The 22,283-nt window shown below is 35.2% G+C and overlaps 1 protein-coding gene across 2 annotated transcripts; it reads left to right on the plus strand.

Moving 5' to 3' along the window:
• Positions 1 to 2,410: 2,410 nt before the first annotated feature.
• On the plus strand, positions 2,411 to 22,142 carry LOC119836003 (heterogeneous nuclear ribonucleoprotein U-like protein 1). 2 transcript variants are annotated; one of them, XM_038361162.1, is made up of 28 exons: positions 2,411 to 2,708; positions 3,868 to 3,995; positions 4,184 to 4,371; positions 4,601 to 4,644; positions 4,963 to 5,228; positions 5,647 to 5,781; positions 6,322 to 6,432; positions 6,906 to 6,993; positions 7,393 to 7,529; positions 8,295 to 8,400; positions 8,687 to 8,799; positions 9,550 to 9,707; positions 10,247 to 10,403; positions 10,527 to 10,679; positions 11,403 to 11,517; positions 11,820 to 11,901; positions 12,373 to 12,493; positions 15,840 to 15,962; positions 16,482 to 16,610; positions 17,178 to 17,346; positions 17,690 to 17,935; positions 18,415 to 18,568; positions 18,854 to 19,059; positions 19,280 to 19,446; positions 19,773 to 19,911; positions 20,202 to 20,407; positions 20,747 to 20,821; positions 21,280 to 22,142. In XM_038361162.1, exons 1-28 carry the CDS (start codon positions 2,579 to 2,581, stop codon positions 21,340 to 21,342), a joined length of 3,909 nt encoding a protein of 1,302 aa, XP_038217090.1. In that variant the 5' UTR covers positions 2,411 to 2,578; the 3' UTR covers positions 21,343 to 22,142. The 2 variants fall into 2 exon arrangements, with proteins under 2 accessions (XP_038217090.1, XP_038217091.1); XM_038361163.1 differs by lacking the exon at positions 6,322 to 6,432.
• Positions 22,143 to 22,283: the final 141 nt, after the last annotated feature.

Here is a 22,283-nt window from a genome sequence, read left to right on the forward strand (position 1 = left end):
ACGAACAGTGTTTAATCACTTAACCGTACGAGTGTAGGCGATTGGGGTCGGGTCGGGTGGCACTAATAAGGTGAGACCTCTTTTATCCCAACAATTACGTGCCACTGTTTCATATATTATTATGAATTAAAGTTTTTATATTCTATTTAAATAATTTAGATCATATCTACGTCCTAGAGAACATTGGTCAATACATTATTACATTATTTTATAAGCTTTAATTTGCTATCAAAATAAGGTATTCAGACAATTGCGTCGTAAAACCATTCATGAAATTATACAAACAATGTATTTACGGTTAACAACTAACCAAAGATTGGGGCTGTTTGATTAAAATATTAAACATTATTGTCTACGGACGCTAGTGTTGGCGCTGTTACATTAAAATTTTATTTTGACTCACTTTTAACTTATCTGCATTGTCGTTAAGTTTATAACATGACAAATAATTTTAAGTTATAGTTTCATGAATTACGACATGCTCATTGTATTTTAACAATTAGTTTTGTAATCGGAATATAGATATTTAGTTTGCATTTATTACATTGTAATGTTGTGAGAGCGGATTTTAACTAAAAGCGTGAACTGTTTTATTTATAGAAGTTTGTTTTAATGCTATGCTAAAAATATGTATCAATTAATAATCTTACTTTAGTTGATATTCTACTTGGAGTTGAACGAGATAGCAGTTGCTGGTTGAAGTACTAACAAATTAACGACTGAATGATTTAATAATTAATGTAATTAAAAAATATATCGGCAATAGAAGTTTTGAAAAGAATAAAAATGTATGTAAACGGTTTTCAACACGCAGTTTTATTTTTCCTCGTAACTTATAGCTAATATATCATAGCAATTTAATTTATTCATAGAAATAAATGTGTTTTATATGGAGCTTTTATTTGTTAAATAATATCTTAGGACAGCATATATCAGGGGGTGGGATATATTATTTTCCCATATAAAAAAATAGTGTTTGGGTTGTTGGGCGTTACAAAGAAATGAACATACATACACTCGAAAAACATTAGTCTCCTTCTGCCGAGTAAGACCGCGCGGAACAGCTAGTGATAATTGTAAATGTCTTCTTGAATTATTGTTTCACTAATTTTCTAGTCGATGAGGTGTATGTTACGTTTTGTTTAGAATTTATGCGCATACTACGATATTTAATGCTAATAAATATATAGGTATTTGTGTAATGGAATATATGAGACTTATTAATATTATGTGTATCTTTCCATAATATTCGGGTACCTCCAGAAGAAAAGCACCCGGTCTTTTAGAAGGATTACGTGCGGACACAGATCCAACACGCAGAGGCCTTTAGAGAATTTAATGTGTTGTGAGACACCCGCCGCAGCCTGCCCATGACTGTACTATAGAGATACAGATGTAGGACTATTGCAAAAAAATAGCGTGGAACAAAACTGGGCTATGGAAAGGGGGTGTTCGATGGATTGGTGGGTTGGGCCTATGGGAACTATGCGTCTGCCTTTTCAACTTATAAAAATTGAAAAATAGTGGCAGACGGTGACTTGCCAGTTCGGTTGATGGGCTCCCAAAAAAGTTACCTAAAATGGCAACAAGGTGGCAACACCAGCTGACTGGCTAGGGGTGTAGAGAGGTGCGGCACCGGTTTCACCATCGCGGGCCTGCAGGCCCGGATTGGGTTTCCCCGTTATTACACCATTAGACACTTCCACCCCCGAGCATATAACTCTTGCATTTCCACTCCATCCGTCAATAACTACTTATATGTGGTAGTCGAGCACGCTTCGGCACGAATTGGGCCAGCTCTCACCGGGGAAGTACCACACCCCCACAGAAGACCGGCGTGAAATAGCATTTTGCCGTGTTTTGGTGAGTGGGGGAGCCGGAGGCCCATATCCTTTTTCTTATCCTTCCCAGTCCTTTCCTTTATTCCTATCGCCAATCCTTGCTTAATCTCTTCCTAAAAAGTCGGTAATAGTTTGTATAGGTATAAGGCCCTTACGCCTCTCCAAATGTTCATGGGCGGTGGTAGCGCTTACCACCAGGCGTCTCACCTGTATACAGATGAAATTTGGTTATGACAGGATATGAGCTGACTTTGGTGATAGGATACTTTTTATCCCGATTCAATGCTCCCTTGTGATAACTTAATCATTTGTAAATGTTCTAATTCCACGCGTGCAAAGCCGCGGCGGTACAATATAGAAACCAACTAATAATTAAAAATTGCTTCTTTATTTACATATTTTTTTCAAAAATTGATGTCTGAGCAGATATGCATTTTTTTCTTATTCATAATAACATTTAAAATATAAATTATGACCGGTAGGCATATATAACTAAAATAACTATGACATCACTAATTCAGAAACAAGTTACGATTGGTACTCTGTGGTAAAATAAGTAATCCACTTGGCCGCACTAGTGACTGCCCGCCGCCATATTGAAGATAACTTGGCGCTATTCTATTCGCACGTCGCATAATTTGCGAGTAATGTTATTTTTGTTGTGTAATTGTGCGATATTGTGTTAAATTGTGTAAGATTGACTAATTTAAGTGAAATAGAAAAGTACTGTTCTAACCATGGATCCCGCTAAAATGAAAGTGGTCGATCTACGATCGGAGCTTGGTGCCCTAGGATTAGATACTAAGGGCAACAAGCCGGCATTAGTGGAAAGATTAAAAAAGGCGCTTGAAGCAAAATCTGGAAAAAGTGAGCATTTTGTTTTAAAATTATCGTTGTAATAATGCAATGTTTTGATTATAATTGCACTATAAATCATTCTGAGCACGTGTAAAATGACGCCGCCTCCATGTTTTTTTATGTAGTTACGCTTCCCAAAACTGTCAAATATAAAAACGTAGCCCATTTGAAATTTAGCGGGCATTTTTAATATACTATGTAAACAATAAAACATGAATATAATAAGATCTAGTACAGTCTGCATGGTTACAATATAAAATTTGTTTATTAGGAGTTTTTATAATATTTATGTTTACTCGAGTAGAGAGTTAATGGAATTTTTATTTATAATTGATGCAATGCAATTTCTTTCGCTTGTAGATTATCAAGGCGACCTGAAGCCCTATACCATGATTCACAATTTTTTTGGTACATTTTTCTGAGAACTGAGCTTTTTGATTTAGCTTTTTTTTTCAATAATAAACAGTATTATATCAATATAAAAATACAATAATTATTAATATTAATAGTTGAAAATTTTGGTAAATAACATTGCACACTCTTCTAAAGGTACTTTTTGCTAGTAGTATTCATAGCAAGATAAATTGTTGTGTTGTTATGGAAATAATAATGTTATGGAACTAATTCTTTGATCAATGTAATGCTTTGCTTAAGTTATGGAATAGTATTAAAAATTACATAGGCTCAATTCTGTAGTAATTAACAGTTGCCTATTGTTTTAAATTAAGCACTGTAATAGAAATCCTTATCAGAAGTTTGCAATAAAGTTGAACAGTTATTGATAACACTAGAGCTGTGCAGCGTGAAATAGTGTTTGCAATAAACTTGAATAGTTTTGGATAAAACTGCAGCTCTGTTGCATGAAATAGTTTGGTCACAGTTAAACACAAATTATCTTGAAGAATATTTCATTTTCATTTATATTTTTCATATATATCATATAAAATAAAAAATTCCACTTATTACCTGATTGAGAGTAAAATTATGACAAATTTATTTGAACTATATATATGTACCTACACAGAGTAAATAATTAACGAGAATAAATTTGTGATTGGTGAATGATGTATGGTAGTTTTGCACACTTTACAATGATAACATAATTGTGTATGTCATAAATTTTTTTCATTTCATCATGTCAAAATGAATGTGTTTGTATTTGTTGTAGGCCTACCCGACACATCGATTCTAGAAACCTCAACAGAGGATGCAGATGAACCTGCTACTCCACGGAAACCAGCTCCGAGAACTACAAGAAGAACCTCATCATCAAGACTTGCTGCTACTCCTCTTAAGGTAATTATTGAAACTACTGTTTTACATTATCATATCGGTATCGGTTTTTGTTACCAGCAATGTGATGAATTTTGGGTTATTTGTTGCCATTACAACTTTCTTATTATTAAACAAAAGAGCTTGAATTGAATTTATTATATTCAATATTTAAGTAATAATTGAAAGACTTACAAATAAAATATTTACAGATAGCAAGAGAGGAACCATCAGAACCCATCCAAGAAAAAGAGGAAGAAATTAAAGAACCAGAGAAAGTACCATCTCCTGTCAAACAACCAGAAGTTGAAGAAGAGCCCCCCAAACCAATAGAGAAACCAAAAGAAGCCGAAGAGAGTCAAAGTCCCGATGAAGAAATGGAAGACAGTCAAGATGATAAGTGAGTTTTATTGGGTTATAAAATTGCATAATTAAATAATCCCAATACTCTGTTGTTCATCTCTTATTGGACTTACCTTACTGTACAAATTCTGGGTAAAATTAATTTCCACATAAAGAAAATATATAAGCATGTATGTGTGTAATTTCCACATAATGAAACAAATTTAAGAGCAAATTTTTGGAGACTCATACCACAAGATTAGTTTTCTAGTAATATGTTTTTACAGGAGTCAATCATCAGTAAAAGAAGAAGAAAATGTGCAAGCACCAGGTAATTAATAAATAGATAATCATTAACAGTAATTTGTAATTATTTGTAAATTGGTAAATTGAAAATAACATTCAAAAGAATAAATTCTTTCACTTGCTTCCTTATGAATGTGATGAGCATATCATACAGACATATCAAAATGAGATCAATTAAAGAAGAACCTAAAAACATCTGATTGGGAGTTGGGACTGCTCCCATTTGGCATTAGTTTAATCCCTATTCCATTTATTCCCTATATTAGTATAGGAATTTCTACTTTTTAACAATCTGAAAGCTATATTGCCCTCTAAAATTCAATATATTTATTTTTCTTTTAAGAACAACCAATGGAAGTTGACCAGAAGCCAAATGATAATGTTGAAGAGGTAAAAGAAAAAGAAAATGAACAGGAACTGGAACCGGAACCGGAAAAGGAAGGAGAAAATGAAAAAGAAGAAGAAAAGGAAGAGGAGCAGAAACAGGAACAGGAAAAGGAAAAAGAAGAAGATAAAAAAGATGGAGAAGATGAGAAATCAGAGAAGATGGAACAAGATGATGATGGTGAAAAGGATAAGGAAAATTGTGATGAGGAACAAAGGGAGGAGGTTTGTGTTTATTTTTGTGTATGTTGCTTTTGATTCTTCAATAGATCATTAAAAAGCAAAAAGTAGTTATAATAATAAATATGCAATATAAAATATAGAATACTTATAATGACATTGGAGAATCATATGGCAATATGTATTTGAATGTTTATACATTGACAGCTTATAGAAACTCTTGTTATAAACTTATTTCCATTTTTATATCACCTTAATTAGTTATTATAATAGTGTGGTCTGTAGCATGTTAAGAAATTTAGAAGAATAAGCCTGTTTATTTTGCAATTAAACATTATTTGGAGAAAATACTGGATCAAAATCCACTGATTGAACTCATTTTGAGTACCATGTGAACTATTGGGAAAAGGATAATTTCACCTATTTTAATAATTGATGTTCTAAATATGATTATTTTGTACAGAGGCCACGAGAATTGACAGAAGAAGAAGAGTGGGAAATATTGAATGAAAAGCTCCGTATCAAGGAACAAGAGAGGATTGAACGGGAAAAGCGGCAGGCTGAGGAGGATGCCAAGTTGCTTGAAGAATTGAGCAAGGTCCGTAGCATACTTTGTAATATAATAATACAGTAATATTGAATGTCCTGAGCCCTGTTATGTTCATAATATTTTTAAATTATTGTTTAAAAAATTATATGATATTGATTTTTTTTTAATTATGAAGATACCTATAGGTCATTGGAAATTGTGAATTTATAATATTTTGTGAAAATTATTATATACCATATTTTGTTGTTTTAATTTTTGTACAACTAATATGTCGTCAATGTATGGTCCGGTAGAGACAAAGAGTATGATGAATTGTTATAAACATAATAAAAAATTGCTTCTTGTTGAGCACGTAAATTCGAGTGAAAAATGAGAATTGGTAAAATGAAATCAGGTAGTATTTTAATTTTTTGTCATATGTGCCATTTATCTAACAATATGCTACATATATAATTATGCTATGAATGTAATAATTTATTGTAGGTTTTGGATAAAAAATTATAAAATAAGTAATTGCGCCACTTTGAGTTTTTTTATTTGTTTAATGATTTTATTATATTCAACTCACCATAATTTTTTGTTACTCAGAATCCAATAAAGCTGCAGCGTTTAAAACGCAAGCAAGAAAAGAAAGCGAGATGGAGTAACTACTATAGAACTATTGAGGCGACCAATGAGATACTGACACCACCTCCTGAGGTCAATATTTTACATTCTCTATAAAGTATTGTAGAAAAAAAAAAAGTTGTAATTTAAGGCATTCTATAAATCTTCGGAAAACCTATTTTGATTTCATACATTTTGCAATCTGTATCAGAAAATTTAAAGAAAAAAATAGGCAAGTTTTAACTGACAAAAGATGTTGATTATGGTGAAATATATTATCGGTCAAATAAAATTCTACATATTCCTATAGCATGGTTTTACCAAATGCCAATATAAAAATTAAAAGAACATTAAAAAGTCATAAAATGTTATTATATTCCTAGTGTAGTGCGTCATAAGATTGTTTAATAAGTAAAATAACAAATACTAAAAAAATTGCAGTCATAATTAGTATAACTATAACTAATAATATTATTAGATATTATTACAATAATTGTAAATCAATCTAGTATTTAAAAAAAATATTTCTAGTTAATATTATTACTCACAAAATTTGCTATTTACAGCCCATGGCCCTGTTACCAAAGAAGGACAATGTGGAACAAAAGCCAGTCGAACCTGAATTGAATGACAACAAAGTGACACTTTCCTGGTGTAAGTGAATATATGAATTATATTATTTATATATAATGTTGTATGTGCTACAATCGGAACTCTATTATTATAAATAAAAGAGAGATTTGTGGTAATTTTAGAACCAAAGCACTATGCTGTTTAACCATGGTACTATGAATTAAATTGCTGTTTTGAACTTTGATAAGATATTTTCAAAAATCTACAAACTTAAATAAGGTTTCCACCTGATTAAAATGTTGCTTGTTTGTGTACTCTTCACGCCTAAACCGTTGAACCGATTTTGTTGTAATGCGGTAAAAAGATACGCTGAGCCCCCCCGAGAAAGGATATTGGCTAGGTTTCGTCCCGGATATCCGACGGAAACGGGAAGTGGGCGATCGGTCGGGCGGCGAGTGATGTTGGGGTGTGACGTTGCAGACGACAGCGACCTGAACCAGTACCTGGAGCTGCCGGAGCTGAGCAGCGCGGTGGCGCTGAGCGAGGGCGCCTTCTCGCACGCGTGGGCCGGCGCGCGCGCCACGCACGGCGCGCTGCACCAGCGGATCTGCTTCGAGGTGCGTGTACACTGTACACTGTACACACCGACGACCTCGTCCAGTGTACACTTGCATTGTAAAGTATTGTTATCTTTGTAACGCAAAAACTGCTGGACCGATTTTAAATAATTCTATCGCCATTGGAAAGCATGGTCGAAACCGGGGCGAACTGCTATTTTTATTACATACTAGCTTATGCCCGCGGCTTTACATGCGTTAAATTCGGAGTTGTTTAATAGATGTTACTACCTCACACATTTAAAACTACATCTTGAATAACTCTATCTATTTAAAACAAAATGCGTCAAAATCCGTGGTGTAGTTTTAAAGATACAACACACTCACATATATACTTACAGACGCGGAAAGCGACTTTGCTTTATACTTTATACTATGTACGTAATAGTGAAAACGCAATGGTGGCCAACTGACTACCAGTACTAACTACTAAATCGATTGGGCTCAATTTGACATACAGTTCATAATCAGAGTCACTATGATGTAGGCATCCACTCAAATCAAACAACAAACAAACAAACAAAATACTATATGATGTATTTGTTATACTGTTTTTTTATTTTTTAATTTAAAATGCCTTTTGCAATAAATTAGTAAAATGACCTTGACAGATATTCAAAACTAGATTAAATCAATCTTATTATTTGTTTTCAAATTATTAGATTTAAAGCACATTTAGATACAATGTAATAATATGTAATGTAGAAAATATAGGAAGAACCTTAAAAATGGTAAAGTTTATATAAGAAAATGAATAATGTATAGGTACGAGTGGGTTCCATTATTACAACCAACGAGGCAGCTGAGAAAGAAACTGTACTAAATGGTCTAAGAATCGGCTGGTCTACTGACGATTCCACATTACATCTTGGTGAGTAGCTTGCTTTGAATAATTTGAAATGAGTATGAAATATGCTGTCAAATATATTGACCTGTATTTAAGCCATTAAAGTAATGTAAAACATATATACATTATAAACTACATAATTTTTCTCTGATCAGAATTGTTTTTTTTTTTTTTATTTGTTTTTAATCAATTTTGTTGATAAGGTCGCTATGTTCTTGCCGTGAAGTGATGTTCAAATGTTACTAAATTAAAGTAATATTAATAAATTTTAACATCAACCGTCAACCATCAAGAAATATATTTTGAACAGGTGAAGGCGAATTTAGTTTCGGGTACGAGAGCACCGGACGTGCTGTGAACAATGGAGAGTTCAAAGAGTATGGCAAGGAGTTCCAAGAGAAGGATGTTATCGGAGCTTATTTGGTATGTTCCTTTATTTGAATCTCGTATAAAACTTTTTTAACGTCGTTAAGTAAACCAAAAAAGTAATATATAGATGTTATTTAATTAGATAAGTGGGTTACAGCTAGTAACTGCATATTTCCTGCTTATATTTTCAATTGTGTTATTCCTATGGGTAACACTCCATAAAAGCAGGTACAGTAATAATTTGTATTTACTCTCTTTTGTTATCACATAGCACTTGAGATCGCAAGCAGAATTACATATTCTTTTATAATTTTTTATTCTATCTCTGATTTTATGAATGGTAATTATGTTTTTTTTTATATAATTCGTCATAATTGAAAGGATTGAGAGTAAATTTATTATTATTTTATGATTTATTTATTGCAGCTTATTATTTATTATCAGTATATTAGTTAAAATCCATTTTGACCCAATCTCATAGTATGAATAAAATGTAATCCAAACAAGAATAATAATATAAGGCTATGTTTCAAAATTCAAACGTCATAATAAAAATAGACTTATAGTAGATCATTAAATAAATAAATATAGTTAATTAAGTTTTTATTACTTGGTATATTTATTATTATATAGTAATGCATTTTTCACGTTAACAATTGTATATTTTATTTTGCATATCCATGAAACCTCCAATTACGATTAAATATGGCGCCGAGTCGACTATGTTCTAATTTGAATCGCATAGCATATTTATCGACATGAAAATGTAAAAATAACAATTAATATTTGTTATTTAACAAACAGGATCTCCAATCGAGCCCGTGCAAGATATTCTACACGTTGAACGGCGTGGAGCTGGGCACCGCGTTCGAGTTCGACAAGGCGCAGCTCGGCGAGCGCGCCCTGTTCCCGCACGTGCTCACCAAGAACATGTGCTATAAAGTTAATATGGGATATGAGAAGTGAGTATATTATACTGATACTAGCTGACCCGGCAAACGCTGTTCTGCCCTACTCTTATCATTTAGGGGTATGATAAATAGATGTTGGCCGATTCTCATACATACCCAATATGCATACAAAATTTCATAAGAATCGGTCCAGCGGTTTCGGATGAGTTTGGTAACTAAAATTGTGACACCGGAATTTTATATCTAAGATAAGACGGTTTTTTTGAGTCACGAGCGGTCAACTGAGCTGGGTAAACGATTACCACCGCTCATAAACGTTCGGAGAGATGATGCCTATTCGAATTACTTTCGAGTTAAAAAGTCATAATTTTGGAGACAATTTGACAACAGTTGTATACATATGCAGTCAGGTCTTCTTCATGCTTGAACTTCTGAACCGACTAGGCTGAAATTTATTAATAACATTTTATTATATATTTCTTTAAACTTTAGGATAGTAAAAAATACTCACAATATATAACATCAATGATAAGGACAATATTCGGTTATTGGGTAAAACGAATTATACTAAAAAAAATGATTATTCCTAGGTACACTCTGTTGACGAGAACGAAAATCGTGCGTAAGCGCATCGAAGTGCCGATCGAGCAGGTGTTAGAAGAGAAGCGTAAACGCGAGGAGGAGATCAAGAAGAGAAAGGAAGAGATGGTCCGAAAGAGACAGGAGAGACAAAAGAAAAAGAGAGAGGTAATTTTTAATTTCATAAATTTATTTCTATAAATTTGTTTATAGAAAATGGAAGGACTATATATTCTTTTGTATTATTGAATTGTTATTTTATTGTATCAAAATTAAAAATCGTCCCACCAGGAGAGAGAAAGAGCCGAAAAAGAACGAAAAGAGAAGGAGGAAGAGGACAAGAAGAACGACAGCATGGAAACGGACAAGGATGATAAGGATGAGGACAAGGACAAGAGCGAAGACGGAGGAAAGGAAGAGGAAGACGAGAAGGAAGAAGCTCAAGTAAGCTGATTTAAAATAATACAAAAATTTACACTATACAGTCCCAACTAAGAAAAGGGTTATTAAAACCTTTGTGTGAAATGTTTTTTTAAATATTAATTGCTTAGGATTTGTTTTTTGCTGTTCAATAATGGTTTAATTTATAATTATGCCGCACTCTTACATCAAATTAAAATACAAGCCTTAATGTATAACTGAGATAATTTTTCGTTTGAATTAAAAACCATTATGTCACAAAATGACGCTGCATCGATCCTGTTCATAGTTGGATTGCGTAGTATGGGGAATTATATAGAGGTATTTTAATTAGTTGTGTAGTATAAGTAATATTTATACATTCCACTTAATTGTAACACACATATTCCTGCTATCAAATAACGCTGTTGTGCGCATTTTATATACGTACAATACAACGTGGCAGGAAAATCAGTATTTCGTATTTACTCTCGTTCATTCTTTAACGATCGAGGTCGCAAGCGAAATTACAATTGTTGTCTTCGTCACACTTATAGTCACACATCGTACATTATATCAAGCAGATAGTCTTTATTTCGTTCACCTGTTTAGACTTCTTTTTCCAGTTTTTTAAGTATCCGAATGCAAGTAAAGTTAATTTAAACTAAATAAAACATTAAAACACTCTCTACTGGCCTTGGATAATATATGGTGAAACTTACACCTCTCTTTTATAAAAGTAGATGTAATTTTCAATAAAATATTCAGGAAAACGGTGTGAAAACTGAAGAGAACGCTGACGCAGCGGTAGAGGTGAAGGCAGAACCAACTGAAACTGAAGCAGAAGAAAGTAAAGCTGAATGCGAGACCAAGGAAGAAATTGGTTTGTGAATGGATTCTTTTAAATCTTTTCGAGCATCTCACGTTGTTTTAAGGGATTAAAGTTTGTTGTGTGGCCTTGTTTGCTGAGAACTAAATAAACCCATAAATAAGAATCTTTATTAGGTACTTCAAGATACACTTAGGGTTTATGTTAAAATACAATATGGTATCATCAAAGACTATATAAAATCAACTATGACCAACAGTAGCAGAGAATTATGCCAAATTTAAAAGAAAACATTTCACTTTTAAACAGACTGTGGGCGAGTTTAAGTAATTTTCTAGTTTAATTATCTATTACAGTAACAGGAGACGTGTCCGAGGTGACTGAAGAGCAAGTGATGCTCGGAGCCACACTCGACAAGAGGGTCAAGTTTGTTATCAGGTACCTACACTTTTTTGTTGTTTTTACTATGAAATTTCGTATGGGCATTTTGAAACCACTTTTTTAATGAACACTGCTAAGGAGTGGAATTCCCTTCCTCGCAACTGTGTTTTGAAGTCGGCTATCCATTTGTAGAGGCGTAAAGTCGATTGCAGACCTTACGCCTCTACAAATGGAAATGTTCATGAGCGGTGGCAGCGCTTACGGTCAGGCGACCCGCCAGCTGCATTGCCGATTTAAAAAAATTAAGAATGAAATTACCGGCTATTCTACTTATATGTGTCTTATGTGTGTTTATTTATTTATTAAAGAGAAAAATGATTGAACCATAAAACGGGATTGGGCGGGCGGGATCGATCAGGTTGGCCGCTCGAAAAGTGAACAAATAATAAATGTATATATGGGGACACTCAGGTGACTCACAGTTATTTTAAAAATCTTTTAATTTATTGTGAATAATATTAATTCCAGGCACACAGTGGAAGAAGAGTTAGACGGCACCGAGGCCTGCCTCGTGCCGGGCTATGTGTTCATATCTCAGGCCGACCTAGTCGAAGGGCCTAGGCGACCTAACTCTAACGCCGAGTGCGAGGTAAGCGTTACATATATTTCAATAAGTTAGGTCTCATTTTTTTTCACTACAGGAAAAAATGTCCTCAGGAAATTTATCAGGTGTTTTTCATCTGTCCCATGCCTTGGCATGGACTCTGGATTTGTCACTCGGAATGTGGACATTTTTAATCTCTATATATATATATATACTTGTATATTTCGAGAAGAAATTTTCTTACCAGCAGATATTGTCTACAATGTGACGTGTTGAAAATATCATAATAACTTAGTTTTAAACATTATTATTCCATGGAGTTATAGGCGATCAAGCGATAAATGGATCTTGCTGTATTCTATCGAAGATACTATGAACATATATGGTTGGGTGTTGTCAAGAAGATTTTGTACAAGTTATTAATAAAGCAACATGGATGCAACTTAGCTTAGGGCAATCGAGTTTCTAAACGTAACGAAACAGAGTGTTGGGATTTGTATTTGTGTGACGCTCACGCACACCGCCACAAATCAGTGGAAACTCGTGTCCACAGGGACAAACGCAGGCATGTGAAACTATTACATATATATATACATATTAATTTTTTACACGTATATATGTTTGTCCATTGTTGTATGTTTATATAAAACTTGCTAAAATCCTACTAGGACTCCGTATGCGGTCGGTGGTAATACATTGACCGGCGATGCGACGGCATGTCAACATAACAAGGTACGATTTATAGTGAAAGTAAACAAAATATTACTTTACGGTCATTAATATTAAATAGAAACAAGTAGTCACATATCGGGTGGGGATACCAGTGCAATAATATGTCTTTATGCATGGGAGATTTTAATAATGAAAACGCGAGCAGGAGGGGGGGGGGGATTATACAGAAATCGAAAGGATTTAAAAGGATTGTAGTTATTTATGTATATGGGGTATTGTAATGTTACAATCGAATAGTATAAGTAAAGGGATTATTGGAAGGTGTTTGTATGAAAATATTAATTTATATAATATAGATTATTATGAATGTGTATGATCATACACTTTGGTACATACAAATGGTCTTCGCATATGAAATTTATCCTGCATCTGTATTGCTGTTAGAAAATCTATTTTACTTTACAGGAAGCTCTCAGATCAGATATGACCAGTGGACTCTATCTTCTATGTTAAAACTTCATACAATTTAATTATATTTTCACTGCAGATAATTAAGCCATCGATGGTGTAGGATATGATCGACTCAACAAATTAATGCAGGACAAATGGATGTCATCTCCCGTCATTATCAATATGCTAAATATGCTGTAATATGCTGTTTTAGTTTTGTCATTTATTTTACGTGGTCTCGAACCTTCGACTTTAACCTTATGATCAGGAAATTCGGCACTTTTCTTCAGTTGATACTCTTAGACAATTATATCATCATATAGATATTAGTTTGTCAGACATACCTAACGTATCCTTGTATGGAATATATCAATATATCATCGTTAACAAATGTATCTTATACCAGTGAAATGATCACTACTCTAATTAATCATTAATTAACAGATACATAGTCTAAGCTGTATCTTTGAAAACAAGATTGGATTATAGCATTTCGCAATTATTTCTTAAAGTACAGAAGTTTTTTTTCTTCTACTGATTGGATTTGAAAAAAAATTGTCGTATTTACCTCTAGGGTGCAAGCTTATTTCTATTTGATAATTTTTATATAATGTATAAATGAATCTTACTTTAAGATGCGCTGCGTTTTTTACTGATTGATGGAAAATTATTAAGAAGTTAATTGCCAATTTTATTTACAAAGTATTAAGTATAATAGCAGTATTTTCTCCTCAGCTAATAGTATAAACAGCGCCGATATTGCATATATTAATAATAATAAGCGTATAATTTATCTCACAAGGATTTGAACGAAGCAAAAAGAACAAAAAAAAAATCAAAAGTTCGGGTGTCCATCTTTTTTAAAAATCCCATTTTAAATCACCGTCCTTATTATGAGTTTCCGGCCATCTTGAATTTGATTTATTATAGTGTATACTCTATAGCATTCTACTAGTTAAACATTTTTATTTGACATATTCAGAGAGTAGTGAAAAAAAAAAATCGTAACAACCGGTCCTGTTTGCGCCGGGGGTTGGAAATAAGTGCTAGATATTTAATCTTCCCTGACTAATCTTATAATTCGTTTTTAACACGAACACGGATCAAAATTTGGAATAATAAAAATAATGGAATAAATAAAGGACTTAGAACTATTTTACAAAATTTGCTGCCTTAGACATAAGTGAGCTCAAACAATGTTGAGACGACATTAATTGTGTATAGAAATTTATTCAGCAATAATTTTGTTATAATACAATATTTGTATATCTTATCCACAGAGTTTAGGTCTCATAAAAATATATTATACCAGTTTTCTGAAACAAATTAATGTTTTTACATATGAAAGGATTGCAAACAAAACAGGCGCGTCACCTGAAAAGCATCACACGCAGCCCATAAGTACTTTCTGCAAATGAAACAGTTGTAGATAAATGACACTGGAATGTAAACTTCTTATTTAAATATAAAATCTATGTAAAGGAAAATGGAGGTAAAATTAAACGCAGCAGACGTGTCACTTGGTAAGCAACAAACGATGCCTCTAAATGCCCCATGTTTATGGTTCACTGTTGTCCTTGGTTTGAGGTGCATGATATGATGGGTTATATTTTAGATGACCTTAACTTCTTAGCTGACTATTTACCGGTGGAATGGCAGACGTTGACAGAATCCGTTTAAAGTAAAATATTAGCGGATACAATACAACATTCTGAGCAGGTGAAGCATTTGCTTTATATTTTATACTTGTAAAACTAAGATTAAGCGATAATTACTATGTGAAGAAGCGAACATCGAAGTCTCGAGCAAATTCCATGTGAAGATTTGTTTTATCAGCGGACTGACTGTTTTGAGATGTGCTATTGTGAAATCAATGATATCAAAATATCGTTAAATTGATTCCTGCACCACGGACCGGCAAGAAGATGGCTGTTTCTGTCGTGGATAAGAAGAGAGAAGAAGAAAAATCTGATAAATTTAGATAATTGTTATCCATTATATTAAGCGTTTTCTTATTTGTTAAGGCATTATCTGCAAAATTAACAGTTAGAAAACAAATTCATTCTGAAATCCCTGTCAGATTTTTTTCATCTAACATGGATCAGAAGCGTCAACGATTACTGCATACAGCAAAATGTTTAATAAAATAAATGTATACGTTACATTGTATATAATAAAAAAAAAATAGTCGCCCATAAGCAATATTTATATGAGAAATAAACGCTATATTACGCACGTAAATAAAAAATTAACGGAAACAATGAAACAGGTGATCCTCATGGTGGGTATGCCCGGCGCGGGCAAGACGTACTGGGCGCGCAAGCATTGCGCCGAAAACCCGGACAAGCGGTACAACATACTGTCCACCGGCGCGCTCTTCGATAAGATGAAGGTATGCATACACATACACATATATATACATACACAGACACTACACCAACACGTTTGTGAGCATAGATTATATAATTTACAAACTAATAAGATAGTTAATATATGTAGTTCAAAAGAGCTCAAAAAACACGCTGTAATGATAGCTCTTGGTCTTACACAGTGTGTGTAAAGAGATTATGTCACCCTGGCGATCCTAATCAGTGGTACGTCAATAGCAGATTTACCCTAAATCACACCAATTAATTTGATACTTATTCTCTAATACCGTTATTACAATCAGGATGGTTTAAAGATAAAATCACAAAATTATTGTTTTGTCACCTATCCTTGATAAGTGTACAATGTTTGAATTAAAAACTGTCTGTGTCAATTGGGGTGGTTAAAAAATATTGTACAGCGATAGTAAATACAATTTTATAATAAATTATTCCAATTGTTATTAGAGAACAGCATGTGTATTAATGTCAAAGTAATATTTTTTGAGATATGTTAATGAATTAAACGCGAAATGTTTTTTTAGGTGGACTGCAAACCCTTCCGCTCGACATACGAAGGCCGGTGGGACGCCATGGTGTCGAAGTGCGCTAAATGCGTGCTTAAACTGTTAGAAACTGCTAAGGGCAGACGCAGAAACTTTATTCTAGATCAGGTGAGGGTTTTATCTTTTGAGATTAGTAAAGGTATAATTGTTTTCTTTTCTAAAAACGGTTTGAAGCGTTTTTTGTGGAAGATTGGGCATCTATTTATTACTATTATCATATAATATGTATGTTGGTTGTATATTTAAATTATTGCCAAAGGGTACACACGTGTGAGAGAGTGTGAGTTTGGGATTGTTTTTTTTGTGGGTGGTTAAAAGTTCTTTACACTTTAGTGTGTACCTGAATCATTGTGAGCAAGTATACGAACTTTATAATATAAAAAATGTACCGTATGTTCAGACCTCCGCCAACTAGGCCGTGCCTAGAAATTCGCATGGCGCCGTCGCCACTTCAACGGTTGGATATCACAATATAAAAAGTACACTCTCGCTTGCGTAAGATTAATATTATAATAATATTATCTTCAAATATAAACTTACGCTTGGAATAATTTACAACTACATGTACTAACCCAAAAACTTGTTCATTGGTCAGTAGCAAGATTCGCTATTTCTACGAGTGGTAACGAGAAACGCTGCTCCTGTACTTGTACTCATGACTATACGGTGCCGCAGACGAACGTGTACCCGTCGGCGCAGCGGCGCAAGCTGCGCGAGTTCGAGGGGTTCCGGCGCGTGGCCGTGGTGCTGGTGCCGCGCGCCGACGAGCTGGCGCGCCGCCAGGCCTCGCGCGAGACCGCCGACGGGAAGGAGGTGCCCGACCCCGCCGTGCTCGACATGAAGGGTGCGTCTGCCGCCCGTTGTCGCTATACGATAGCGGCACTCTTTCTTCATTGTTATATGAGATAGCCGAAATTAAATTACTTTGTTAAAATAATTGTATCTATTGATTAGCTATGTAGGACTAACAAAAACACATAAAACATCAATCAATATCAGACATGCAGCACATAGTCAGATTCAATTAAAACTATGTAAACTTATCGAGGATCGGTGACAATACGATAATATATTAAAATGCATTATATTCGAGAGTTGTCCTATATAAAAATAAATGATATACTTCAATTATGTATCCATACATATTTAGCAACAGAGGTAACCGACTTAACAAATTTCCATCACAGCGAACTTCAGCCTCCCCGAGAAGGGTAACTGGGTGGACGAGGTGATATTCCCGGAGCTCGGTGAGGAGGAAGCCAAAGCGGTGATTGAGGAGTACCACAAGGAGGCGCGCGCCGCGGGAGTTGTGAGGGAGAAGGAGAAGAGGGAGCGCTCCGCCGCGAGGGACGCACCGCCCGCCAAGAGGCCGCGCTCGGCCGAGAGGAGGCGTCCCAGAGACGATAGGAGGAGGGAGCATGGAAGGGATAGAGGTGAGGGATTTCTGTACATCAGCTTTGATCATTGATATCAACTAAAAATGCAATCCTATACCAAAACGAATACTACCTAAGCTGCTTGACTACACACCAAAACCAATTCAACCTTATTTTTACCAGTTGAAAGTCGGATTTAAATATTTTTGTCGCCGTCTGTGTATCTAGTTATTATTAATGATTAAAGTATATAAGGATGGGCTCCTTATATACTTTAATAGAGAAATATTTATTGAGATCTGTTTTTGATAGTTATTATTAATCTATGTGAATCACCTGTTTTTGCTAATGTCATATATATTACACGTAATTATAATTAAACATAATTTTTTTCGAACTTGCTTGTGTGTACTGTTATTTTTAGGCATATAAACACTATTTTCACATAATATAATATCTTGGTTGGCTATACGCACTTCTGATATTTGATATATATAATTATAGTTCAAACAAATGACACAAGTTTATCTTACCAGACCGCTGGAGCAGCGGCGGCAGCAGGTGGGGTCCCGGGGGCATGGCAGGAGCCGGCGGTGGGGCCCCGCGGGGTGGCCGCTGGGGCCCCGCGCCGCCGAGGGACCGGCCCGCGCCCCAGCCGGGACGGTTTGATCGATGGCCACAAGGGAACAGGTATGGTTCATAGAAATCAAATAAGCATAATAGCGCGGGTCGATAAAAAATTATAACCGCATACGAACCGAAAAACAAACGGATGTTCAGATTATGTACTCATAGAATCAAATTATGTCACTAATTGAATTTCTCGCTATTATATTAAGGAGATTTTCTAAGGTATTTGAATACAAAACTGTAGAGAATATTGTTTTTCATATCAGTGTGCATATCTCTTGTACGCAAATAAAAATAATCATACTGCAACAATTTATATTAAAATACTAATTTGATTGTTCATAGGAATGACTTTGGTCGTGATCGCGACTTCCGCGGTCGTGGACCCGGCGGGCCCGGAGGCCCTGGTGGTCCAATGGGACCGGGCATGGGGCCCATGGGCCCCGGCCCGCGGCAGGACAGAGGCCCGCGGGGGCCTATGGACAACAGGTTCGGGCCGAACCGCGATCGCCCGCAGAACAGGCCGAACCAGGCGGACAAACGACCGCCCGGTGAGTGGAATAATCATTAACATTCCATTGACTAACATCCTAGTACTGGAACTTCTTCTAGAAACACTTTTGAATCGTCATTCACCACCGGTTCGGTAAGTAGTTTCTACAGAGAAGAGCCGGCAAAAAACTATTGTCATTGCTCTTTTAAATAATCTTAATTTCTCATTCAAAAATTATATGAGTGAGGACATCATTATATTATATATGGCTCTTGCAGGTGCGCCGGGCGCGATGGGCGCGGGCGGTGCGGGCGGCGCGGGCGGCGCGGCAGGCGGCGCGGCGGGCGGCGCGGGCGCGGGCGCGGGCTCGTGGCAGCGCGGCTCGCAGGCGGGCGGCCCGCGCGCGCACCGCGCGGGGCAGCCGCCGCGACCCAACAACCCCAAGGTACATTATATCAAACCACGCTCCCAATTACGAAGGAGATTCTTGATTGATTTTCCTTTTTTTTTTCTTGTTACTCGATGAATACATGTGTTTTCGCCCGATTGACGTGGCCTTCAGAAGTGGATGGGTGGAAATGTGTTAGATAAAATCTGCACTATTGTTATGAGGAGGAAACTTGTATACTTGTAACGTTTCCACGGAAAAAAAAAACTGGGCCGATTTCAAAATTTCAGTCATCATTAGAAAGCTGCAACTTGACTAACTGCTAGTTGTATATAAAATTAACGCAGAATATATATTGATATCATGTATTCCCACCACAACAGGATGGCAACAACCAAGTGCAGAACCCGATTCAAAATCAGGGCGCGAACCAAAACCAAAACCAGAATCAGAATCAACAGGGTTGGAACCAGTGGGCCGGCGGCTGGGGCGGATGGGGAAATTGGGGTAACCAGAACCAAGGTAAAATATTATTTATTATATATTATTGTATTATTTAAAAAACGTTTGCACTTAGGTCATGTCAGCCATAGTTATTCCCATAAAATAGTGCCTTTAAAGTAGTCTTACACCTGATTACTATGCTTTTTGAAAAATAATAGACATAATTATAAAAAGACGAAAAAATTCTTATGTTTGTTTGCTGATATGTATAAATATATTGTGAGAAAATTTTCTGAAAAGGATCTTGATGTTCCCGCAATATTATGCTAATTGTATATTGCCCAACTTCTAAATGAATTCTCCCTCAGGCTGGGGTAACTGGAATAACTGGAACAACTGGGGCAACAATCAGGGGCAAGGAAACAACGCCAATCAGCAACAGGGGCAGCAAGGCAACAAGGGGCAACAGGGCCAGCAAGGGCAACAGGGCCAACAGCAGTGGTCGAACAACTACGCGGCGCAGCAGTGGTACCAGTGGCAACAGTGGCAACAACAGCAACAGGGCTGGCAGGGGGTGAGATGTTATGGTTTATTTTTACCTAAAAATGCCTTCAGGGGCACTCCCTTTAAAGATTGGTATAATAATAAAAACATAAAGGCATAGCAGTAACAAGGCTAGCAGGGGATGTGATATTGTGTATTAAACGATTGCGAGTTAGAGATTAGGGGGGAAAGGAGGGCGGGGGGTTTTCGGACAAGATGTACATTTTTTCGTTGAGAGTTGTGTCGTAAACATTCGACTTAATTTTAGTCATTTGAGAAAAATAATTTATCTCTCTGTTCACGTTTTTGAATACTTAAAAATATGATCATATTCAACGATATGTATATTAATAATATACAACTTTTTCAGTACGGTTCGGGTGCCGGTGGACAACAAAGCGCAACGCCCGCGGATCAAGCGCAAGCCTGGGCGCAATACTATCAGGTATATATGTTGTTTAAAATAATATTAAAACACTATTATATTTGACGAGATGTGATTTAAAAAACAATATACTTTCTTGAGAATTTTTTTTTCCACGATCACGGGTGGCCGAGAGGCTAGGCGTTGCTACGGTTAGACAAGAAATGCGGGTTCGAATCCCGCCCCGTGATCGAATTATTTCTATTCTTTCAAAAAAAAATTCTCTTTTTTTTTTAATTTTTAGTTTTATAGCATTGAAATGCTTTTTTTTTTCTTTAAAAATTTCTCAAAAAAATTATAATAGCATATACTTTCTTGTTTGTTTATTCTATGGTACTAAGACACAAGCAAGTGTTTTTCTGTATTTTGTTTGTCCAGGTATTCGAACAGGAAAATAGATTTTAGTGTGATATTTCAAGTAGTTCTCAAATATCATTGTTTTTCATAAAAAAAATAACGTTAACTAAAAATAATTTCAGAACTACGGTGCCGGTAACGCGGCGGCGGCAAGCACGACACCCGGAGCTATCGAAAAGAAGTAAATCCGTTGCCGAGATCTGCCCTGACATTCTGACGTACCAAACAACAGACAGACACATCACATTCTATATCAAATATAAAGTTATTATATACAGCGTATTCTCAGACCTATTGAATGTACACTAAAAATTGTTTTTAAGTATTTAATGTATGATATAGATATGTTCAACGTTCATGTGTTTAAAATTTTTTGCACTTATATATTCATATATACACTGTTGCAGCAATAATATCGATAAAAACAATATACTGTCTGTCTGTACTTAATTAAATTTAGACGGTTTTGAAAGCACTTGTGTCGCATTCACGAAAAAAAAATCACTTGTATTTTTATATAAATTTCTTATACACTTGTCTCAGTGGAGGTAGATTCGCAAGTTTATTAAACTTTGTAAATATATTTCGCTTGAAGTTCGCGGTTTATCTTCGCTCGATACTAAATAGAGGTGACTGTTTGGATTTGATTTACGACGCATGTAAGTATTTCGTTCGATTTATCAATAGATATAATATATAACTGTTGTTTCTTTTTTCATGTTTTACATAATATTGGATTTTAAACGAGACTAATGTAAAGAGCGAAGACAGTAGATGAAAATCATTACTGTAAGTTAGTTATTAAAGGCATTATTAACGCAAAATAAGGTTTTTTTTTTAATGTTAAGAAATGTCTGTTTTTCAATCTGATTGATGAATGCTTGAGATATGTGTAAGCGAAGGCTTTGAGTACGTGTGTACAAAGGTAGCGTTAAGTTCCGACGTCATTACTGATGCAATTTTATTACATTTATTGATTAAGGAATGTTTGTTTTATTTTTTGTAACCCTGACCCCACTTAAGTTTTCAGAGGTTTCTTATCTCGAATACCTTATATGTCAAATTGAAATTATTTCTGACAAACGTTCTTCCAGAAACTTATCTGTTAGGAGTATAGAAAATAGTT

This window comes from Zerene cesonia, chromosome 22 (genome assembly GCF_012273895.1).
Source record: "Zerene cesonia ecotype Mississippi chromosome 22, Zerene_cesonia_1.1, whole genome shotgun sequence".
Taxonomy (NCBI): Eukaryota; Metazoa; Arthropoda; class Insecta; order Lepidoptera; family Pieridae; genus Zerene; species Zerene cesonia.

What these genes read in the sequence shown, in the direction of transcription:
- LOC119836003 (XM_038361162.1), top strand. Translation starts at nt 2,579, where the DNA reads ATGGATCCCGCTAAAATGAAAGTGGTCGATCTACGATCGGAGCTTGGT. An exon ending in GACAAAAGAAAAAGAGAGAG is followed by an intron (nt 10,404 to 10,526) that starts GTAATTTTTAAT and finishes TCGTCCCACCAG; the next exon opens with GAGAGAGAAAGAGCCGAAAA. An exon ending in ACGAGAAGGAAGAAGCTCAA is followed by an intron (nt 10,680 to 11,402) that starts GTAAGCTGATTT and finishes TAAAATATTCAG; the next exon opens with GAAAACGGTGTGAAAACTGA.